Source organism: Salvia splendens, chromosome 19 (genome assembly GCF_004379255.2).
Source record: "Salvia splendens isolate huo1 chromosome 19, SspV2, whole genome shotgun sequence".
Lineage (NCBI taxonomy): Eukaryota > Viridiplantae > Streptophyta > Magnoliopsida > Lamiales > Lamiaceae > Salvia > Salvia splendens.
In genome coordinates, this window is record NC_056050.1 from 26663078 (window position 1) to 26684802 (window position 21725).

Here is a 21725-nt window from a genome sequence, read left to right on the forward strand (position 1 = left end):
TCATATTTAAGGTTAGTGATTATTTTTAATCATAATTTTTAGTGTCATTAGTCAAATCAGTTAAACTTTATATTACTATGTTTTTAATCACGCTTTTATAATTTGAACTAATATTATTAATTTATAATGAGAATATTAATATTCTATAACTAGGACTTAATGATTAATTCAACTAGATTGATTGAATTTACAAAAGGAATATGGGAGTGCGGTTCTTTTATTATGCATTTATTCGCTCCACCACCCTAAGTGATTTATAGTATATAGTATATCAAATTAATATACAAGTGACTATATTTTAATAGGACTTTAATTCAATTGTGATAATTAAATCAAACAACCTACCCTTCAGTTTTAAACCTTTTATTCTACTTGCGATGCAAAATATTTTGAATTGTTTTTGTCCCTTCAAACGTATTTATGAATGCAGAAATTTTATTTTACTGTTTTCATTTCAATCTTCCCCACTTCAAGTGAAAACAATGTTAATGACCATATTCTTGAATGCCATTGGATTATCAGTGAAGTTATTAGAGTATATTAAAATAAAGAGAAAAATAATTGATTATTATAAAAAAAGCGATGAACACATGTTTTATTTAGAAAATAAAATAAAAGATCTTAGTTGGGATGAATTATAACAAAAAGACAACAATATGGTGGTGTAGTTTTTATAGTTCTTTACTAAAATAAAATAAAAAAGTAGAAGGAAAAAAATGTACTCCATAAAATTAGACTAATCCATTTCAAATCACCATTATTTAAACCCTATTCCAACTATTCTTGATTAAAATAAATAAAACAAAAATTATAAGGACAATTTTTTTTAAAAAACGTACTACTACTATTCATTACAAATCGGCATTATTATATTATTCTAATTAAAATAGAATAAAAATATAAAGATAACATTTCAAAAAAATTGTACTATTATTTCAAATCAACACTATTTATACTTTATTCCAATCATTCTAGATTACAATAAAATAAAAAAGTATAAGGACAAAAAATAAAAAAAACTATACTCTATTATTCATTTCAAATCAACATTATTTCCACTTTATTTCAATCATTCATTCATACTTTAGTTTCTTTGAAGTTTTTTCTTCCCTCTAGAAAGTGCTTCCACTCTCACAGAATCTGAATCTCCATAAAAATGGCTTCAAATTCAGAGATACGAATTAGAGCTGCACTCCACTCATCTACACACAGCTAGCAGAATCACAGATCAATCGATTCAATCAATCAATCACATACACAAATCGTTTTATACGAAGTTACAAGCTTCTATTTCAGCTGCTCGCTTGTTCACCTCTTTGATCGCTGGAGAAAGATGTGCGCTTTGTTAGTTATGAGCTCGATCTCTTTGTGAGTTGTTCCAGTTAAATTCCTGCTTTTTGTTATGTTTTAGAGAACTCCTCAATGCGTGTATGTGTGTATTTGTGTTTAATTTTTTTGGGGGTGAATATTGGTTTGTGTGAATGCGATTGGATGATTATAATTTTGCACGATTTCTATGAGTTTAAACTGTGTATTTAGTTCAGAAATTGCTGCGTTTTAGTTTTTGCTTTGTATTTTATGATTGGATTAGGCTTAGAGGCTGATTGGGAGGTTGATTGCAGTTGTTTTTATGTAGCGGCTTTGATCTCGAATGTTTGTGCTAATAAGTTGAGTTGCAGTCCGAGTAAAATAATGATTTTGGTAGTTGGATGAAGTAATTTTGTTATATGATTTTCAGTGGAGTAATTCTGAGATTTCAGGTTTGTTGGAAGTTTACCTTGATCTAAACTATTAACAGTGATATTTATCAAGTTGGATGATGTAGAAATATGTTGAATATTTTCAAATTTCTGGAAAATACGACATGGTTCTCATTAAAGTTATTCAAATGAAAGTGGAGGTTTTTTAGGCATTCAAAGACTGTAATCTCCGTTCTTTTTTTAACAGTGATTGACTTTTCTTGAATCAAAAGATGGATAAACAGTTGCGAGATTATATCTTATGGTGACTATAATTAATAGTAGTTCCTTGTGAAGAATCACAAGGATTTTGAATATGACCGTTTAGCACTGACAATCTCAGTTCATTTTTTGGTGCGATGCAGCAGCTTGCACAATCTGAACTCATAGAATGCTTATATTAGTTACAAAACACAATCAATGAATGCTAGGAAGCAACCATATTAGGAAGGAGTAATGGAAAAGGATTAGGGTCAATCAATCCCTAATTAGAGTTCATAAATCCCCAATTAAAATGTATTAATCACAATTAGGATTTAACTAGGATGGATGCACTGTGCATCAGGTGTACCGTAGTGTGTCTTATACATGTCCAACTTAATCGAAAACCTTTAAGTGTTTTACTTTTAATTTGGGGTGATGATTAGTTTTGGGGTGCATTCTTTATCTCTTAGTACAGAGTTCCACAGGCTTGTTATGATTATACATTGAGGTTTTAATCTTTAAATTCTTTTGATTAATTGTCTAGGTATTAATGTGTTAAATATTTGATCATGTTCACAGTTAAATTGTCTTCACAACTCACAAGATACTTTTGAGGATATCAGAATGAGTGAATGACAGACATGATGTAGCTGCAACTCATACATACAAAGAAAACCTTATACCAGGTGTCTCTTTTTGGAAGGGGCAGTTTCTAGCTAGTGTTAGTATATTATCAGATAGTGCAAAAGCTTTCCCCATCTTTATCAATTGAAACTAGCTGGTGTTTTTGTTTGTATAAATTGAGTATGAGATGGTGGGTATAATATAAGAAATGAACGAGTACAGGGAATCTGAAGGTTTTGTTTTTACCTGGATGAGTAAAAATCAAATGGAAATGGAAGAACATCATATGTTCGTTATATCTTGCTTTGTAGCAAGCATAATAGGAATATTGACTATAATCTACACAGCCTGGCGGTGGAGAAGAAATATTAACTTAAATTGGATGAAAGCCATAGCTAGATCCAAGAAAAACCCTAAGTCAATGAACAAAGTCCCACAGGTTCCACACACTTGGAGTATGGAATCTGTAACTCGAGGTAGAAATTTGAGCTGTTGCGTATGCTTGGAGTCCATCTCTCCTTCACAAACTCTTGGTCCCATGGTGGCTTCAGATAGTTACATCCACCACTGCAGCATATGTGGTGCAGCAGCTCACTTGGACTGCTCTGCTGGTGCTCAAAAGGATTGCAAATGTGTTTCGATGTTTGGATGTGGTCAAGTTTTGCATCAATGGGCAGTTCAGTGGACAGAGGAAACAGACCGGCCAGATGAATCTTCTTTCTGCAGCCACTGCGAGGAGCCGTACACTGGTTCTTTTCTTGAAGGAACACCGATATGGTGTTGCTTATGGTGCCAACGCCTTGTACATATTGACTGCCACAGCAGTATGATTAATGAAACAGGCGATGTTTGTGATTTGGGGCCTTTTAAAAGGCTCGTTCTTTCGCCATTATATGTCAAGCAATTGAAGAGAACTTCTTCTGGAGGGTTTCTAAGCTCCATTACTGCTGGAGCCAATGAGGTTGCATCATCTGTACGTGCCACTATTAGAAGTCAGAGTAAGAAGCATAGACATGGATCCGAGACCTTTGCTGATACAGGTAATGGAAGCAATATGAGTGATATGTCCGGTGACAGTGCTGCAGATGGTAGTCAGGAAGGTATTACTTCTAGAATTGAAGATTACAGCAATAGCCATGAAGGGAATCAACGACAAAATGGAGAAGCTAACAAGATGGAAAAAATACCCAGCTTCAAGAGAAGCTCATCACTAAATCAAAAGGACTCGAATGATTTTGTAGGCATGAGGCAGACATATGAGCTAGTCGATTTGCCTCCAGAGGCAAGGCCCTTACTAGTATTTATCAACAAAAAAAGTGGAGCTCAACAAGGGGATTCGCTCAGGCAAAGATTAAATGTTCTTCTAAATCCTGTACAGGTCAGAACTTCTATAAGAGAAACTTCTGATATAGCTGCATCTCTTGCATAATAAAATATTTGTAAAAATGTTTCATTGTGTAACTGAGACAGTGAAAAACTGATTCATTAGGATAAAGATAGTTAAGGAAGATGCGACACAAATTTGCAAATACTTTTTTAAGTAATTGCTTGTGAATCAGTTGTGAGAAAGTAGATATTGTGTTATCGTCCCACAAACATTTGCTAGGGTGCAAAAGAGATGGGCTGGGGAGGTTGCTTATGTATAAAGTTTATACATGATTCTGTTTCGTCATTGATTAAAATAAGACATCATAAGCCATATGTTTTTATCCGTGTCCTCTTGAAGCCAGCCCTTCGATTATGTGCTGTTGTTGTACCTACTGCTACTAAGCTTGCCGATTACTAATTACTTATGTTGATTATAGGTTTGTGAACTAAGCTCAACAGAGGGGCCAGAAATTGGACTCTATTTATTTAGAAAGACGCGGCATTTCCGTGTTCTGGTCTGTGGAGGAGATGGCACTGTTGGCTGGGTTCTTGATGCCATAGACAAACAAAATTTCATCTCTCCTCCACCAGTGGCTATCCTTCCAGCGGGAACAGGAAATGATTTGGCTCGGGTTCTCTTGTGGGGAGCTGGTCTAGGCTTACTTGAGAGGCAAGCCGGCCTTTACACTCTCTTGCATGACATAGAACATGCTGCACTAACTGTCCTTGATCGCTGGAAGGTATTGATCTCAAACCAGCAAGGGAAGCCACTTCAATCCCCTAAGTTTATGAACAACTATCTTGGTATGTGTAGATTATATTTCCTCGTTCTTCTTACAAAATTTATATGATACACTTATGTACAATAAGACCTATTCTACCAAATGCTTGTTTAAAGTTTCTGATTAGGTATGCATACTTAGTGCCAACCTCTAATTAGATTTCAACTTCACTTCTTTAAAGATGCTCCACGATGCCCATTTTCAATCTAATGCTCTACATTCAGAATTTCTTTATACTGCTAAGCGTATTTTAAAAAATGGTTCATGATGCCCATTTTAAAGCATGTTTTTCTTTGGAAACTTACATACGTGCTTCTAATACTAAAGATGTGCCTCGGTGGGTTTTGAAATGAACTGTATAAGTTCACCGATTGTTCTGTTGTGATCCATTTATGCTGTGTAATTATGAAATGCCAATATTGTTGTAGGTGTTGGTTGTGATGCAAAGGTTGCTCTAGAAATCCATAATTTGAGAGAAGAGAACCCAGAGAAGTTCTACAATCAGGTATATCCATTGTCAAAGATAGCTGTTGTTGATCAATGCATGTTATTGGTGATATTGGTTATATGCTTCTGTATTATTTAAAATATTTATTTTTATTTAGTTATCCCCTTCATTATAATCGTAAATCACAGGCAGGTTGACATTTGCCAATATTGTTTGCAAGAAACATGTTCTCTAAGGAATTGAAGAAATGGATCGAAAAGTCTTGTTTTCCTTGTCAAATACTCATACAGCTTGGTCTTTTATTTGGTTTTGCCCAAGCCGATGAATAGAACCAGTCATATTTCGTCTAGCTCTGTCGTGTTACTATTCACGTTTTAACTTGCAGTTTTATTGCAGTTCATGAATAAAGTTCTTTATGCTAGAGAAGGTGCTAAGAGCATCATGGATCGCACATTTGCTGACTTACCTTGGCAAGTCCGGGTGGAGGTTGATGGTGTCGAGATCGAGGTTCCTGAGGTGGGAGCATGTTAATTTAATCACTCAATAACTGATAAAGCCTTAAATTTTATTTGATGAATTCATCTTTATCTATTTTTTCTATGTGCAATAACTTTAATACTATGTGAATTCAAACTATTTCTTGTATGTGTGTGCATCAACTAGTGCAAGAATTTTGTGGGAATCATGACGTTATGATGTCTTCTTTGTTTTAAGGATGCAGAGGGAGTCCTTGTAGCTAATATCGGAAGTTACATGGGTGGTGTCGACTTGTGGCACAACGAAGATGATAGCTACGATGATTTCGACCCTCAGTCCATGCATGACAGAATGCTCGAGGTCGTAAGCATTTCAGGCATGTGGCATCTAGGAAAGCTGCAGGTAGTGTCTTCTCTACTTGAGGATTATGTTGATCAACAACACTACTCATCTATCTTAGAAATTAAACATTAATATTCCCATATATCACCATACTTATTGTATGCATGGAAGGTTGGGCTTTCCCGAGCACGCCGGCTTGCACAGGGACGGTCTATTAAGATCCAGCTGTTTGCCGGGTTCCCTGTTCAAGTTGACGGGGAACCATGGTTTCAACAGCCTTGTACATTAAACATCTCACATCACGGACAGGTCTCTCTCTCCGAGTAAACTAGAGAAATTGAAACTGATTCTCAGTTCTTCGTTTAGACCATCTGCCGCTAACATATACTGTGTTTCTCAGGCGTTTATGTTGAAACGAGCTGCAGAGGAACCGCTCGGCCATGCTGCTGCAATCGTGGCCGATGTCCTCGACAATGCTGAGACCAATCACATCATCAACGCATCGCAAAAGCGGTCACTTCTTCAAGAAATGGCGCTGAGGCTGTCTTAGAAAACCACCTGTAAAGTCTTCTTATCCATAATATATTTACATTCCACCATTGGCTTACACTTTTAAGGTTGTATGTAAGATTTATGAGAAAGAAAGCATGATTGCAAAGATCTTTTAGTGATTTTAGCTGTTAGTCATGTTCCGGTCGGAAACATCACGTCTAGGGATGTCAATCGGGCCAGCCTGTTCAGGTTTGGGCTAACTCGCTCGGGTTGTCGGGCTATTTCGGTACGAGACAATCGGGTTATAATTTTTCTGGGTTATAAATTTTCAACACATACCCATAATTTTTGGGTTTTGGGCTAACCCGCCGGGCCAATCGGGCTTTAAAATAATTTATAAGTACTCCCTCCGTCCCATGTTACTTGCACTCTTGCTTTTCGGTTCGTCACAAACTCCTTACACTATTTATAGTTTAAGTTAGAATTAATGCATTTAATTAATATGTTAGTTTAAGTTAAGAGCTCGCTCTTTTATTAAATGATGTCTCATTACACTTAAAATTCTAATTTAACAACACTAAAAAATCAATTCCAAATTTACGGCTTAAAATGAAAAGTGCAAGTAACATGAGACAAATGGAGTATATTTTTTACTAATATATTTTTGTTGATAATTTTATACTAGTATAAACTGGAATGTGACCATATGCAAACTCTAAATATTGTACAAACTTCAAACTATGATATGGACCTTTAGAAAATATCAACAAATAATAAAATAATAGCAACAAAAAATGTCAACACAATGTCAACGGTTGATGCTGTATTGAAATTGTGTTGACATCAAAATCTTGAAATTGACATTGTGTTGACATCGTATTGATACTGTGTTGAAAAGTTTGGAGTTTGTACAATATATGAGTTTGCATTTTATCACTACCCAGCATTAAATAATTGCACATTCAAATAAGTGTTATTTTAGTATGTACTCATAAAGATACAAAAATACATTTGTTTGCTTAAATAATTATCATTTTTATTAAACTCACATTGTGAAATTACTTCACCTTCTATTAAATAAAAAAAAACTTCTCCGTTCATTCATTCGTTCGTTTATTTCAGGTTGCAAACTATTTTCATCCAATGGATCCGCTCCGTCCGCCCCTCCCAAAATTATATTTTACCATTAAAAGCTAAATGTTACGACTACTATTATTAGCACATGTATTAAGCGAGTACAGTAAAAATGGTTTGTGTGGAGATTCTTGACCATTTTTCATTGTTAATCTTATGGTGGTTATTAAAATAGTTTGAAAGTTTAGTAAGACTATTAACTATATCATCTGAAATTTAACTCACAATTAAAGTTTAGCTAAACGCGTAAACCCCATCTATCGATTAGTTAGGGTTACCCCACTAAAAAAATAAATTGCACTAGGCCAAATTAGCCAAGCCAAGTCTATTTATAGTCGTCACTTGACATTTAAAATTTGGCCTATGTAATATTATTATAATTATAATTTCATTTATTTCTTCTTCGTTATTGATATACTCCGTATGCTACAATATCCATGAGGCTGGTAGAAGTATATTTTTTCAATAATTTCTAATTTTTCCATCGGGTTGTATCGATTATAAAATAAATGGTTTATTTTTTACCATGTATATTCATGCTTCAGTTGCATACTTCATTTCTATATTTTCTAAAAGGAATTAAAATTATCAATTCACGATCTTGCAAAACCGATATGATAATCAGTTTTGCTATTTATCCTATCGAATTTGACGCATTAAAAAATGCATACCAGATACATAGACGTTGGTCAACAACTGCTTCAAAAATTATCATTGAATGTATGGTGTATGTGATGTGTAGGCACATTTTCATGCAACATGACAATTCTTTAATAACAAGTATATACAATCTATGTCGCCGAGCATACCAGGAAAGTCATGAGCCTCTCATGCATATTCGTCAATGTTTGGGTGTTGTGCACCGCCGGTTTTCTCAAATATGTGTTGTGAAAGGTCTCGATGGTCCCGCGACAAAATCGTTTCACACATTTACGGTCTGTTGTGTCGGCAAAAATCATTTCACGCTAGCTACTGAATCGCCGTCGTGTTACTCGTGTACTTCTCCAGCATCACTGCAGATTTAATTAAGAACAAGGGGGTATCATTGTACCCCCAAAATATGAAAGTAGCCTAGTGGTAAATGCATCACCCTTCCACAGCAACTCACGATCGATTCCTCCTAAGTGCGTTTTTGTCCATTTCTCTCAGGCACGTTTTTGGCCATTATAGTTTCTAATAAGATATGTTTAAATATAATCATTTATTAATTGTTTGCTCATTTACTTCATATAGTTTCTAATAATATTTGACTAAATATATACTACTATTTGTTTTCTCCTTTACTTTATACATAATAAAGCTATATGGTTGAATATAATCTTTATTAGCATTTATGATCACTACTATTGTGCTCATATTCTAGATTATATAGAAAATATGATGCATTTTATTTTTAGATAAAATATTTCAGACTTTCTATAAATTAATATAAATTCTTTGTTGTATAAATATCTAAGAATCCATAATTTAATAGTGGAAATTTTTCAAATAATAACACTAAAAATATTTTTTTTATTTAATAAATGACTTAATAGAAAAATTGACATAACATAGGAAAAAAGATCGATTGAATTTTATATTTTCAAGTTAATATAATTATTTATCGTACCCCCAATATGAAATTTCTGGATCCGCCACTGTCCAGTATGAGACTCCATCATGTCTAATACAGTCGGGGAACTACTGGAAATACTCATCACATCCAACCAACATGTTATCAATCTGCATGAACAACGTTCTACGTATACGGAACTGACTTCTAAACACAAACCACAGGACTTGCAACGTATGGCTGCATTGCAGATGCTCTTAAGAAACATGCATTTTATTTTATAGGATGGCCGGAGTATTAATTATCGTTTGTACCCAGGGGCAGAGCTAGGAATTTGTAAGAAAGGGGGTAAATTTATACAGGAAGGAATTTTAAAAACGTGAGGAGGAGCATTTAGTGAGAGATTAAAAGAAATAAATTTATAATGGAAAAAATATACTACATGTAGTAAAAAATACGAGGGGCACCTAAGCCTAAGATAGATCCGCCCCTGATTGTACCATCTCTCATGTCATGTAAGATAAACATTACTCATTTGACTTCATATAACATTTCTATATATATAGAAAGCATTGACAAGAAAATTAATATAACAAAAATGGCACAAACAATCATCACAAACCATATAGTAAAACCATCATCTCCAACTCCGCTTGCTTCCAAAATCCACAAACTCTCAATTCTTGATCAAATGCTATCACCAATATACATTCCCTTCATTTTCTTATACGAAAACAATCAATCTGCTTCGCAACAAGAAATCTCCAAACGTCTGAGACAGTCTTTGTCGGAGACCCTAACCATCTTCTACCCCATTGCAGGCACACTCGTACAAAACTTGCACGTGGATTGCGACGACACGGGTGCCGAGTTTGTCGAAGCCCGGGTTCATGCTCCCCTCTCACACTTCACACAAAACCCTAATTATGAGGAATTGGTGAAGCAGTTTTCCCCTACGGTGGACGGGACCGAAACCCGAAATCTGTCTGTGAAGATCAGTTTCTTCGAGTGTGGAGGATTCGCCGTTGGCGTGTTTCTGTCGCATAAGCTCGCGGATGGGTCGTCTGCAGCGGCGTTCGTCCGCGCGTGGGGGGAGACCTGCCGCGGGGAAGCTTCTGGAATCATCCACCCCTCCCGTGGGCAGACACACTTAAGGTTGGCCTCTTTGCTTTTTCCTACTGTCATCAATATGAGTTGCTGAATAAAGTTATAAAAAACTCATATATTTTGTGATACGAGTTGATATTAATGTATTAGAAAAAATAATATGCCTTTCCCTTGTCATTTTAAAAAAAATTCTCATGTTTTATTTAAAAAAATTTAAAGTCTGAACACACGTACCAGTTCATAAATACAATAATATCAGTTGATATTACAAAACATATCATATATCAGTTCTTGGCTCAATATCAATTCGTTGATCAGTTCCTGAGAAACTGATATGTTTTGTAATACCAACTAATATTATCGTACTTTATCCGTTCTCTCATAGTTGAGTCATTTTTCCATTTTGGGAAGTTTCCTCATAGTTGAGTTGTTTCTATATATGGTACTCCCTCCGTTCCTTGTTAATAGAGGCGTTTCTTTTCGGCACGGAGTTTAAGAATAGTGTGTTAAGTGGATGGTGAATAAAGTAAGAGGGAATAAAGTAAGAGAGATGTAGAGAGAATAAAGTAAGAGAGAGGGTTACTTTTTACCAAATATAGAAATGACTCAATTAACTTGGAACTTCCAAAAATGGTAAAATGACTCTATTAACATGGAACGGAGGGAGTAACACTTTTTCTCACTCTTATTTTACTTCTGTTTACTTTATTCGGTCTACTTTATTCACCTTCTACTCTATTTTCTCTTACTTTTTTATCTCTCTTACTTTTTTCATCTATTTACTTAATACACCAGACTTTCGTTTCTTAAACTTCGCGTTGAAAATTTTTGCCTCAACTATGAGGGAACGGAGATAGTACTTGATATGATTTTCAATTCTCAAAGTTCTTATTTCAAAAAAGTTTTCACTGGAACTGCCTGTTATTTGAACGTAAGTATATAAACTTAACGAGAGCCCTTCCCCAGTGTCCACCCCTCCTTCGACATGGCGCTCCATTTCCCGCCCTCGCAATCGCCTCGGCCCTTGTTGTATCTTGGAGTCCCGAGAGAGAAAATTACAACGAGAAGTTTGGTTTTCGACAAGGAGAAGGTGGAGAGGATCAGGAAGCTGGAAGCTTCTAGAAGCGAGGTAAAGGATCCAACTAGGGTGGAAGCCGTCTCCGCTCTCCTATGGCGAAGCTTTGTTGCTGCGCATAAAAAAGCTGGGACGGGAACTACTTCGTTCCCCGCTGTTCATGCGGTGAACCTGCGCCCTAGAGTAGGGCTGCTGGATCGCACCTTTGGGAACTGCATCGTGGCAGTAGCTGCGGTTCTTTCGTCAGACGAAGACGAAGATGTCGTGTCGAGATTGAGGGCAGCTATACGAGGAGTGGGCGATGATTTCATTAATGGGGTTATGAATGATGAAAAACTGCAGCGAATGCTGTATGAATTCGGTGATATATTTCGTAAGCCGGGGAGCTGTTGTTTTAGCAGTTGGGTGAGGTTTGGGTTGTACGAAGTGGATTTCAGTTGGGGGAAGCCAGCTAGGGTTTGCACCGGCTTTCCATACATGAATCTAGTGTTGCTCATGGACGCTCCGGCCGGAGACGGAATCGAAGCGTGGATTAATGTCAGTGACGAACGTTTCTTTCAGATGCTGCAATCCAATTGCGACAAGCTTCTTGGTGAAGATGTTATGGCTACTTGATCATGTCCCAAACTCACTAGTATATTGAAATTAAATGAATAAGACTTTCAGGTTTGATCAATGCCCGTATATGTTTCTAAGCACACTTGGTGCAATTATGTATTACTCCCTCCGTCCCCGAATAAAAGTCGGTAATTTCCATTTTGGGTCGTCCCCCATTAAGAGTCACTCTTCATTTTTACCATAAATGGTAGTAGGCCTCACATTCCACTAACTCACTTCACTTACATTTTATTATAAAACCAATATAAAAATGTGGGTCCCACATTCCACTAACTTTTTCAACCAACTTTTCTCTACATTTCTTAAAACTCGTGCCCGGTCAAAGAGCGACTCCTATTAGGGGACGGAGGGAGTAGTATGCATTTTGTAAAATGCATACTCATACATAATTGCGAAGACGAAAATCAGTTAATGACATGGGTATGCAGTTGAGATTTATTAAATAAGTAAACTGCTAACGACGAAATTTAAAAAAAATAATAAAAAATTCTCCCAAACCTTGCATTTATTAAAATAAGTAAAAACGATTTTCTAAGGTTATTCCATATAGCAAAGATAGGGAAGAATATTTAAAGCAACGAATTAAACTAAACAAAACACCTGATAATTAATTTGATTAAAATTGTCGTATTTTATATCCAAAAGACAAAACTGTCCCCACAAATTAGGACTGGTGGTGGCGCAAGGCCGCATACGGCGGCGGCGACATAAAATTAATATCCATGCACAAAAAATAATTTCCTCGTATCAGAGAAAAAACATGGGGATTTAGCCATTAGAAGTGATGCTATATCATACCAAAATTCCATAGCCTGCTTTAGACTCTCTTCTTCTCTGCGCTCGTCGCGACGGCCCGTTGCTTCTTCTTCCAAGCCGGCATCTTTCCGGGGAAGGCCCACCTCAAGAATCTTTCCCAGCTGTAGCAGACCAGGAACGCGAGGAACGACCAGAGCATCAGCTTGTTTCTCAGCTCTTTCGGCAAGGGCACGAGCTTCAGCCAATCGTTCAAGTCCCGGAACAAGTCGGAGGTAATGACAGTGAAGAAGCCAACAGCCCCGACGAGGGCATACTGGAAAGGTCTGTTCTGTGAGATGCTCTGATTGAAAGGGTGGCCCATGTAGTTGACTGCAAAAGTGGCCACTTGCAGCATCATGCCCACCATGTAGGAAACGGTGTTCACGAGGTTCGGGTGGAACTCTGAGTCGGGCTCGATGCATTCCTCTGGCATGTACTTCTCAGCTGCCTTCACCGATGATATCAAGAAGAAGATGTGAACGGTAAACTGGCCTAGGAGGGAGAGCAGGACGTAGGAGCAGAAGATATTGGGATGAGGCCTCTCGGCTGATAGTGTCGGGAGTGGGGAGGCGTGGGATATGAACAGAAAGAAGGCGGCAGTGAAGACCCCACTGATTGTGGCCTGAACATCGCCCAGCTTCACGCCGTCCAAGTACATCACGCTCAGGACATAGGCAGTAGCAAGACAGTTGAGCCCGAGTATCTTGAACATTTGGAGCGTGGTGACGAGGGTGCTACGACCCTGACGGATCACGTCGATAGTTGGAGAGACTGAAGCATGCTTTGCTGTGAATGGTGACGCCATCGAGGCATCACCCAGTTTAACAACTGGAGCAGAACGACCATCACCATCCTCGTTTAGCTCATCCATTAGTTTCTTCAGCTTTTGCCGTTGCATTTCTGCAGCGGTTAGATGACGGTTTGCATTCTGGTTGCTGGTAGACTCCGACCTTGAAGCAGGTTTGCTCTTTGAAGGACCATCAGCAGTTCCACTTGCAGGCTTCGGTTTCTTAGATTTACCAGACTTCTCAGTTTCGTTCTTTGACGATGTTGCAGACTTCCCAGTTTGTCCCGCGGGTATTGCATTAAGTAAAGCCACCCCAACATGTGCCTGTACAAGAATCATCAAGATTCACTTAATTTCTTTTACTCAACAAGCAAGTCGAAATTTGCCATATCTACGATAACCAATTAAACTTTCATACATGCCTCTGGAGAAATATTTCATCCAAGTGGATATTAGAGTAATTACCTGTTTTAGAGCACCAACATCGTTTGTGCCATCACCACACATAAGCGTCACCCTCCCCACAGATTTGAAAGAAGTGATTATGAGTTCCTTTTGCTCAGGAGCAACACGGGCAAATACCTAGGAAAATGTAGAAACCTTTTTTAATTAAGAACTAACAATAAGAGAGCAATGAGGCTGAGCCACAAATAAACAGCCATAAGTTGCACCTTCACATAAGGAATGACTTTAAGGGTAGAAGAGCTTTGCTGCAGCATTTCCATGCAGTCACCACCAATGCAAAGATCATAACTCGCAGATAAATCTCCAACCTCATTCTTGCTTTCAAAAGGACAAAAACAAAAAACATTAAAGCAGCTCAGTAAAAGGAGGAGCAACTGTGTAAGTTTATAGGTAAAGACATAGGGAAATGCACAAACACCGAATAAGAAAAGGAAAAGATTTGGTAGTTTGAGGATAATATACATGACTATTATAGTGAAAGTAAACTGAAACCCTTAAATCAGAAAGTATCCTCACCTGAAGACAACTGTATGGGTCTCATCTGGAGAAACCCACTCATACCCACCATTATTGCCTTTAGCCGGGCCAAGAATTAGTGCTGGTTTTGAAATTATATTAACTTGGCGGGCAACATGGCAAGCCGTCAAAGCTTGATCACCAGTAATCATCACCTGAAATATATATTATAAGTTCCTCAAATGAGGGAAAAATAGAATCAGCAAATATAATTTTCTGTTTGTTCATTTAATGAAGCTGTCCATGCATTAACATATATCCATCATCACAAAATTTAAATATTTCATACTTCCATAGTTCCATATAACAAATTAAAAACAGTAGCACAAAGTGCTCACCAGATCGTGTGAGGATGCTTTTAATTCAGACAACACAGTGGCTGAGTCTCCACGGATAGGGCAATTGAAAACCTGAAGTACCCATCATACAAACAATTATAGCATCTAACTGATAGGTCTCTAAAGAAAATTGATCAATTTAATATTTGTGCTTCCAGAATGGAAGGTGGGGGCACTGGGGAAATCAGGTCATGTGTTCTTTAGATCACTTACTGCAAATCCAGCAAAAGTTAAACCACTTTCTACTGTGTCACGCTCTAAGCTCCGCGCTTCACTAACCTTCAGATCAGTAATAAACGTGGCATTAACAAAAAACAGACAACTTTGAAGGGTTTATATTTTGAAATGGTATTAAGTTTGGATATATAAAGTACAAGAATGGGAAATATGGCTAGGGTGCAAAGAAAATTTTCTTACTGTCATATCTGGAAGGGACTTGTAAGCCAAAGCCAAAACACGAGACCCTTGACGTGTGTGTTTCTTGTAAGTCTCAACATACCATGCAGGCACATTAATAAGCCTTTCCTGAATGGTTTCTGGAGCACCCTGCAATATTAAGGAAATGGGGTCATTAACCATTTTATAATCCAACATTTATATATGAATAAATGTCATGAGAATAAATAAGTAATAAATGCATTCAGCTATATTCATAGAAGGAAACAAAAAAATGTACAAGTACTGCATCTTGTATTCCTGTTACATAGGAAACTTGAAAGATTGCTTTTTTATGAAAACCTTTCAAGGATGTGCATGTGGAAGCATGATACGTGCACAAACATATACTTTGGACTCTGTACCTTAATGAAAGCAAAAAATTCCTCCTGAACACGAACAACTACAGCCATTCTTTTTAAGTGAGAAGCAAAGTGATGCCTTTGAACAATCTGGACAAAATTGCCACCTCCCCTGCATTTGTTCACATCAAGGAGAATAAATCAACATAAGATTTACATTAATACAGCAAATTCAAGAAATCAAGAAATGGCTAAGACTTGTTTTTAGAGTATATATGCTTATGAAGATAGAATAGATAAAAATATACATTGAGAAATTTAAGCCAATTTGTATGACAGCAGAAAGGGTGGGTAAATTTTAGCATCAGCTACAAAAATAAATTAACTGCATCAACATAATTGCAATAACTGAAATAGAGATTAATAGCATACTTTTTTGGAATGGCCTTTTCATCTGATTTGTAGGTCCAATCAATTCCTTTCAGTGCAGCTTTCTCAAGAGGATCACCAACCTATGTCAAGGTATGAAGGGAAAATGTTACTGCATAAAACAAGAGTTTATAAAAAAGAATATACAATTTTAAGACGTTTGAAATTTTAAATCTTGGACTAAAGAGAATCTGATGTCATGTCAATAAAAACTTTCAAATATGTATAGCAGATAATGGAACTATGTGATTCCACCTGAGTGACTTTTCTATCTCCCACCAAATGAAAATCCAAATAAAAGAGCAACATATTGACAGCATAATACAATTAATAGTACCATTTTACATTTTCTTGCAATGCATGTGAGCAATATACCTTATCAAATGTTTCAGATTTATCAAATAGGGGACCCTGATTGTGATGAAGCATGATTTTCCAGGAAGGTAATTTACTAAATGCATGAACTTTCTTCAGTTTTATGAACCACATAAACACTGTATCATACTAATACAATCACACATTATACACTTTACAAAATCTTCAGTTTATGAACTTCCTACCCTTGCTATTTCCCTGTCCTCCCGATTCATAACCAATACCAACTTACACAGTCACTTTTTATACAGTGAGCTTAACTGAATGCATCACAAATGACAATACACCATACCAGCTTATTGTCCACAAAGACCAAAGCATGACAGGATGCAAGTATTTCCAAAGTTCGATCAGGCACTTTAGATATTTCTGTTTCTAAGTCTTCACTATCTGTCAGACCACCAACCCCAGAAAATTCCTGAGGAACAAATGAAGAAAATAAACACAATATACTGTAGGATCAAGAAGAGGCACGTATAATACAGCTTGAGCATCATACCATGTCATCTGAAGTTAGTGTCCCAGTCTTGTCAAAACAACATATATCAACCTGAAAGGTAAATAGCTCAAAATCAGCAGGTGTGCTTCGGAATAATCATCAGCCAACAGCCAAAGAAGCATATTTTTTTAAACTATAGCAATAAGAGACTATAAAACCCAGTATCCACACATTTATAGATGAAAAAGAATAGCAAACATTGAGTTCTGAGAACAAGAAATTCAATGATATAATACCAAAAGTAATGGAATTTATAATTCTAATCAACCCATTTCGGATTCAAGAAAATGCTTGTGGTATCTATCATTTATCAAGTAATATCATTCAGAATGCTATGGAGTGCTGCTGTCTAGAGTATCATTGATTGCAGTTACATAAGAAGCACTGGGCTACAAAATATTAAGCATGTGTCGATAGTGATGGACAATTTGCTAACTGAAATAGGTTTCTCATTGGTTGGTTGAAGATGGCAATAGGCTCACGATTAGTTCTAGGTAATTGATTATTAAAGAGCAAATATGTGCTATAACATTCTAAAAGGTAATATGAGTTATGCTAATGAGGCACAAGATGATCCAAAATTGTACAATTTAGAGGAGAATCAACTTTCAACTCTAAACCTGATATACTCTGGTAGAAGAAAGGCTTAAGTTAAAATAAGATTTTACAAGCTTGTACATCAAAGAACATTTAATATTTTACAGCCTAATTAAGACACGTGGAGATTAAATGAGTTGGTCCCTTCGCTAGACTCAAAAGAACCTATAAAATACATAACTCCTTAGTTTGAATTAATTCAGGTATATACTCAGCACAATTGTTTTAAATATAACAATATCAAGAAGAAAACAGGACAATGTTTAAGGAAAGTGTAAGCAACAAACAATCGATAAACAAATCACAGTATTATCTTAATCTCAACAGGATAAAGAGCTTGAAGTTTGGAACTAAACAAACCCACTGATGTATATTCGTACAATTCTTTATCAGAAACAAAAAGTTGTGCTACTCACCTTTCCAGCAAATGGAATTCTAAATGGTTCTGTGCAGTAAATTCCACGTCTGGCTAGTGCAATCAATGAAGTATTAACAGCTATTGACAGCTCCATTGGAAGTTCGGGGGGAATCACAGAAGTAATAATCAACGAACAACTCAGAAGAAGCTTGTATTTACTCCTTGTTGGATCCTCAAGGCCCTGTGGAACAATTATTGCATAATATACACCATGTTCTTTCCAAATAAAGTATCCAAAAAGGATCCATTGAGATCTTCATGAACATCTATCAGAACCAACTTACCTTTTTAAGGACATAACCAGCAGCTATAAGAGCAAATACTACCAAGAACAGAATAAAAAGCCCACTTTCCCAGCTGTTTGCAGTAACCTACGAGATCACATTCAATATTAAAATTGTCAAGAAAATTATGAACAGAAGAATCCATATAACATTAATAAACCACCTAGAAACAGAAACAACTTTACCCTCTCAGTTGAAAACAGTATAGTTCGCATTAGCTTTCCTTGGCTAGTTTCAAATCCAGTTCGCAGCACAACAGCCACACAGCCCCCATCAGGGGCTTTCAAGTGAAATGTCTGTATGGAAAATAAATGAATGCTTAAGTATGAACAGAACATGTGAGAATTCTGCCAATGGAATGAAGAGAGAAGTGAGAAACCTTATCTGGTGTATGCTGTAATATTTTTGTACCACCAAAAAGAACATGTGCCTTATCCCGTTTGATTGATAGTCTCTCATCATTTCCTCTGTTGCCTACTGAAACCTACAAAAATCTTAACGAATTAAAATGGAAACCTTCAGGTGGAAGTGTACCAAAAAATTTCTGGGGACAAAATATATCCATTCTTCTCTTCCCAAATCTCAAATATAGCTATTAGTTATTACTGCATGTACTGTCTGTGAACATCATCTTATAGTAACTAAAATCAGTTATATGGAAAAAACAGAATAACAAGAATTGCAAGATTATGGGAAATGAGAATAGCATAATAAGGAAATCAAAAGACAAGTGTATCATTTTAGTATTGGAAAATGGAAATAACCTTCCATTGTGGTGTAGACTCCCCAGTCAGAATGGCTTCATTCACAATAGCACTTCCAGCCAAAATAAGCATGTCAGCAGGCACAGATTTGTCTTCCCCATCCAGACCAGTAGAGCGCCCAATGGATATAACATCCCCAGGCAGAAGCTCTGTCCCAGAGAGTTTAACCCACCTAAATTTCAAAGTAAAAGGTAAAGGATAATAGGATATATGCAAGTAATAAAAATTACAGAGCATAGTATTCTTAAAGAAATAGAGAAAGGAATTGAGAGGGACGTACTTGCCACACCGATAAACCATCAAAATTTGGCTATCCACTTTTACACGTCTAAGCTCCGATAAAGTCTTCAAACGGCTTTTAGCCATTGTTGATTCAAACATAAACAGCATGAACAGAGTGAACAGACTGTAGTACCAATACTCATCTAAACACCACAGGCCAACACAGAAAACCTAAATACATTACAACAATAGCTCAGACAAGACCTCCGGATGGGCCAAAAAAATTGAAAAATGATAGTATAATTATGCACATAAAAAAATTACTATAATAAAACAATTAATCAAGCTGAAACTAAAAGGTAGTTGGATTTACTATATACCTGAAATACGAAAAATGGTTCCATGACCTGCTCTTTCATCAATTTTTGGAATGTGGGTTGAGGATACTCAAATCTGCATAGTCAAAACTTATTAATTAGCAAAAAACTCCTTTCAGAAAAAAGAAAAAAAAAACGGTTGAAAAGTACATGAACATTTGACATATATAATGAGTACAGATGAAATAGATAATAGTATATGTTCTATTTACATAATAGCACCACATCACTTAGTGTTGTGAGAGAGAAGATAAAATAGTTAGTTAGTTAGTTAGTTAAAAGAACTTACACATTCCTTCCCCATTTCTCGGTACCAGTAACAATTTTAGCTTCTGTACCATAACCAGTATTCTTGAGATAATACCCAATTGCTTCCTTGGATGGATACGGAAGTTTAGAGAATGTATGTTTCTCATTAGAGTAAATAAAATGTTGCTTCCTGAAGTCAAAGTAGATCTCTTCTGCACTTGGTGATGTAGAAGAAGCTGCCAACTTAGGAACATTTAACAAAATGGTACGAATTAGGCACATACAGTTTTATTTTGTAACAAAGTTAGACAACAGTTCTTTTTTTTCCTCAAGAATGACAGAGAGAATGGGTTGCTGAAGTCCCAACCTTCCGAAAGTGAAGCGGCACAACTTCTTTAGAGCCTGAAAATTTAGCTGGAGTAATCTTGCAAGCATCTGCATGGTGTATATCATTAACCTATCATGCAACACAGTACATGTTAGAACTTCAACTAAGGAAGTACAGTCAAAGAAAAATAACTCAAGTTCAACTAAGGAAGCTCAGTACATGTTAGAACTTCAACTAAGGAAGTACAGCCAAAGGAATTCTAGTAGCTATTGCAGTCATTTCTACAAAAGCTAAATGTCCAACTAAAGAAATCTCAACTCAACTATCAATACCGATCACATCAATACCAATCACAGTACTATGGGCGACAAACATATAAAAAAGATGTCAACTTCAGATGATTTCATTATGATCATCACAAGTTTGTAACATAGTCCACTTCCTATAGAATCAATCAAACTTAAAGCAAAAAATATAAGCAAGACAGAGTGGTTAAAAAAAGCATATTCAGTCAGAAAAAAAAAGACGAACCTTGGAAAATTTTACAAAGCATTTGAAATCCACGGACCAAACGGTGAACAGAAACACGAGAATGTGAAATGCAGAAATGCCGCCCAAAACAATGCAAGCATCCGCGAAATCCAAGCTGGGGACTACAGCTGACACCCACACTCCGTATAGAATCGCGAAAGGCCACATATCCAAACGCCATGCCCAATGCCTCTTTCTCAACAAGTCAACCGTATCAACCACTTTCCCGCCCACATTGAACCTCGACATCACACTTCTTTCTGACGATCCAACCACAAATTCTCTGCGATTTCCAATTTGAGTCAAAAATTGAAAAGGAGCAGTAGTGTAACAGCTGATAATCACCGTAACCGAGAGAAGAATTCGTGTTGGGTGACTAACCTTTGATTCTTTGCCGCCGGAGATCGGACTAGAGGAGTCAAGGCTCCGTCGTGGCGCCGCCGATCAGGCTTGAAAACGACGACGGAGAGCTCAGTAGCTGAACTCAGATATCGAAGAACAGATTTGGCGATGGAGAGGAGTGGAATCTGAAATCTGGATGTGCGTGCCCTAGCCCCCAAATTCAAGAAAAAATTGGAATTTTGATTTTTCTTTTTTACGTAATTTTGATTGGGTCAGGTTAATGGGTAGTCTTTATCAACATAGTACTAATCAAATACCACAATTTTTAATTATTTTATCAATTTAAATTTTAAACTTTATTGAATATATCTCAACTTTTGCAAAAATATTACTCCTTGTTGTTTCCTATATCCCTTGGCAAGGGACTTTGTCACGTACTTCTTTCGTTTTATAAAAATAAGTACATTTTCACTTATGATCATTTAATATTAATATAAATATGAATATTTTTATTTATTAAAAGTTGTAATGACTATACATTGTGAAACTGCCTCAATTGATGATTCTGGATTCGCCGATGGTAGCAAGCGGCGAGATCCCGGCATTTAGGGGTGGCAAATCGTGGGTATTGTGCCGTTATCGTGTCGGCACGATAACGACACGATACGATAACAACAAACACGAACACGACCCGTTAAAAAAACTTCAAA

The 21725-nt window shown here is 36.5% G+C and overlaps 3 protein-coding genes across 6 annotated transcripts; 2 read left to right on the forward strand and 1 right to left on the reverse strand.

Moving 5' to 3' along the window:
• The first annotated feature begins 1064 nt into the window (after positions 1-1064).
• Positions 1065-6655, forward strand: LOC121779764 (diacylglycerol kinase 1-like). Of its 3 annotated transcripts, none has more exons than XM_042177172.1 (8): positions 1065-1381; positions 2523-3945; positions 4373-4739; positions 5146-5222; positions 5562-5681; positions 5880-6044; positions 6156-6293; positions 6385-6655. In XM_042177172.1, exons 2-8 carry the CDS (start codon positions 2776-2778, stop codon positions 6532-6534), a joined length of 2187 nt encoding a protein of 728 aa, XP_042033106.1. In that variant the 5' UTR covers positions 1065-1381; positions 2523-2775; the 3' UTR covers positions 6535-6655. The 3 variants fall into 3 exon arrangements, with proteins under 3 accessions (XP_042033106.1, XP_042033105.1, XP_042033107.1); XM_042177171.1 differs by having other exon boundaries at positions 1065-1368; XM_042177173.1 differs by having other exon boundaries at positions 1065-1348.
• Positions 6656-9772: 3117 nt separating this feature from the next.
• On the forward strand, positions 9773-12103 carry LOC121778807 (vinorine synthase-like). The gene is made up of 2 exons (XM_042176213.1): positions 9773-10317; positions 11236-12103. The coding sequence occupies exons 1-2, from the start codon at positions 9854-9856 to the stop codon at positions 11957-11959; spliced, it is 1188 nt and encodes a 395-aa protein (XP_042032147.1). The 5' UTR covers positions 9773-9853; the 3' UTR covers positions 11960-12103.
• Positions 12104-12544: 441 nt separating this feature from the next.
• LOC121779723 (probable manganese-transporting ATPase PDR2) lies at positions 12545-21267 on the reverse strand. 2 transcript variants are annotated; one of them, XM_042177114.1, is made up of 22 exons: positions 21055-21267; positions 20674-20956; positions 20182-20271; positions 19855-20057; positions 19569-19641; positions 19247-19419; positions 18967-19138; positions 18582-18686; positions 18388-18498; positions 18203-18289; positions 17917-18099; positions 16904-16954; positions 16697-16822; positions 16033-16112; positions 15664-15772; positions 15281-15409; positions 15077-15142; positions 14864-14935; positions 14526-14680; positions 14216-14327; positions 14010-14126; positions 12545-13868 (listed from the first exon to the last, which is right to left on the reverse strand). In XM_042177114.1, exons 2-22 carry the CDS (start codon positions 20920-20922, stop codon positions 12780-12782), a joined length of 3552 nt encoding a protein of 1183 aa, XP_042033048.1. In that variant the 5' UTR covers positions 20923-20956; positions 21055-21267; the 3' UTR covers positions 12545-12779. The 2 variants fall into 2 exon arrangements, with proteins under 2 accessions (XP_042033048.1, XP_042033049.1); XM_042177115.1 differs by lacking the exon at positions 21055-21267 and having other exon boundaries at positions 19855-20050; positions 20674-20689.
• Between the last annotated feature and the right edge of the window lie 458 nt (positions 21268-21725).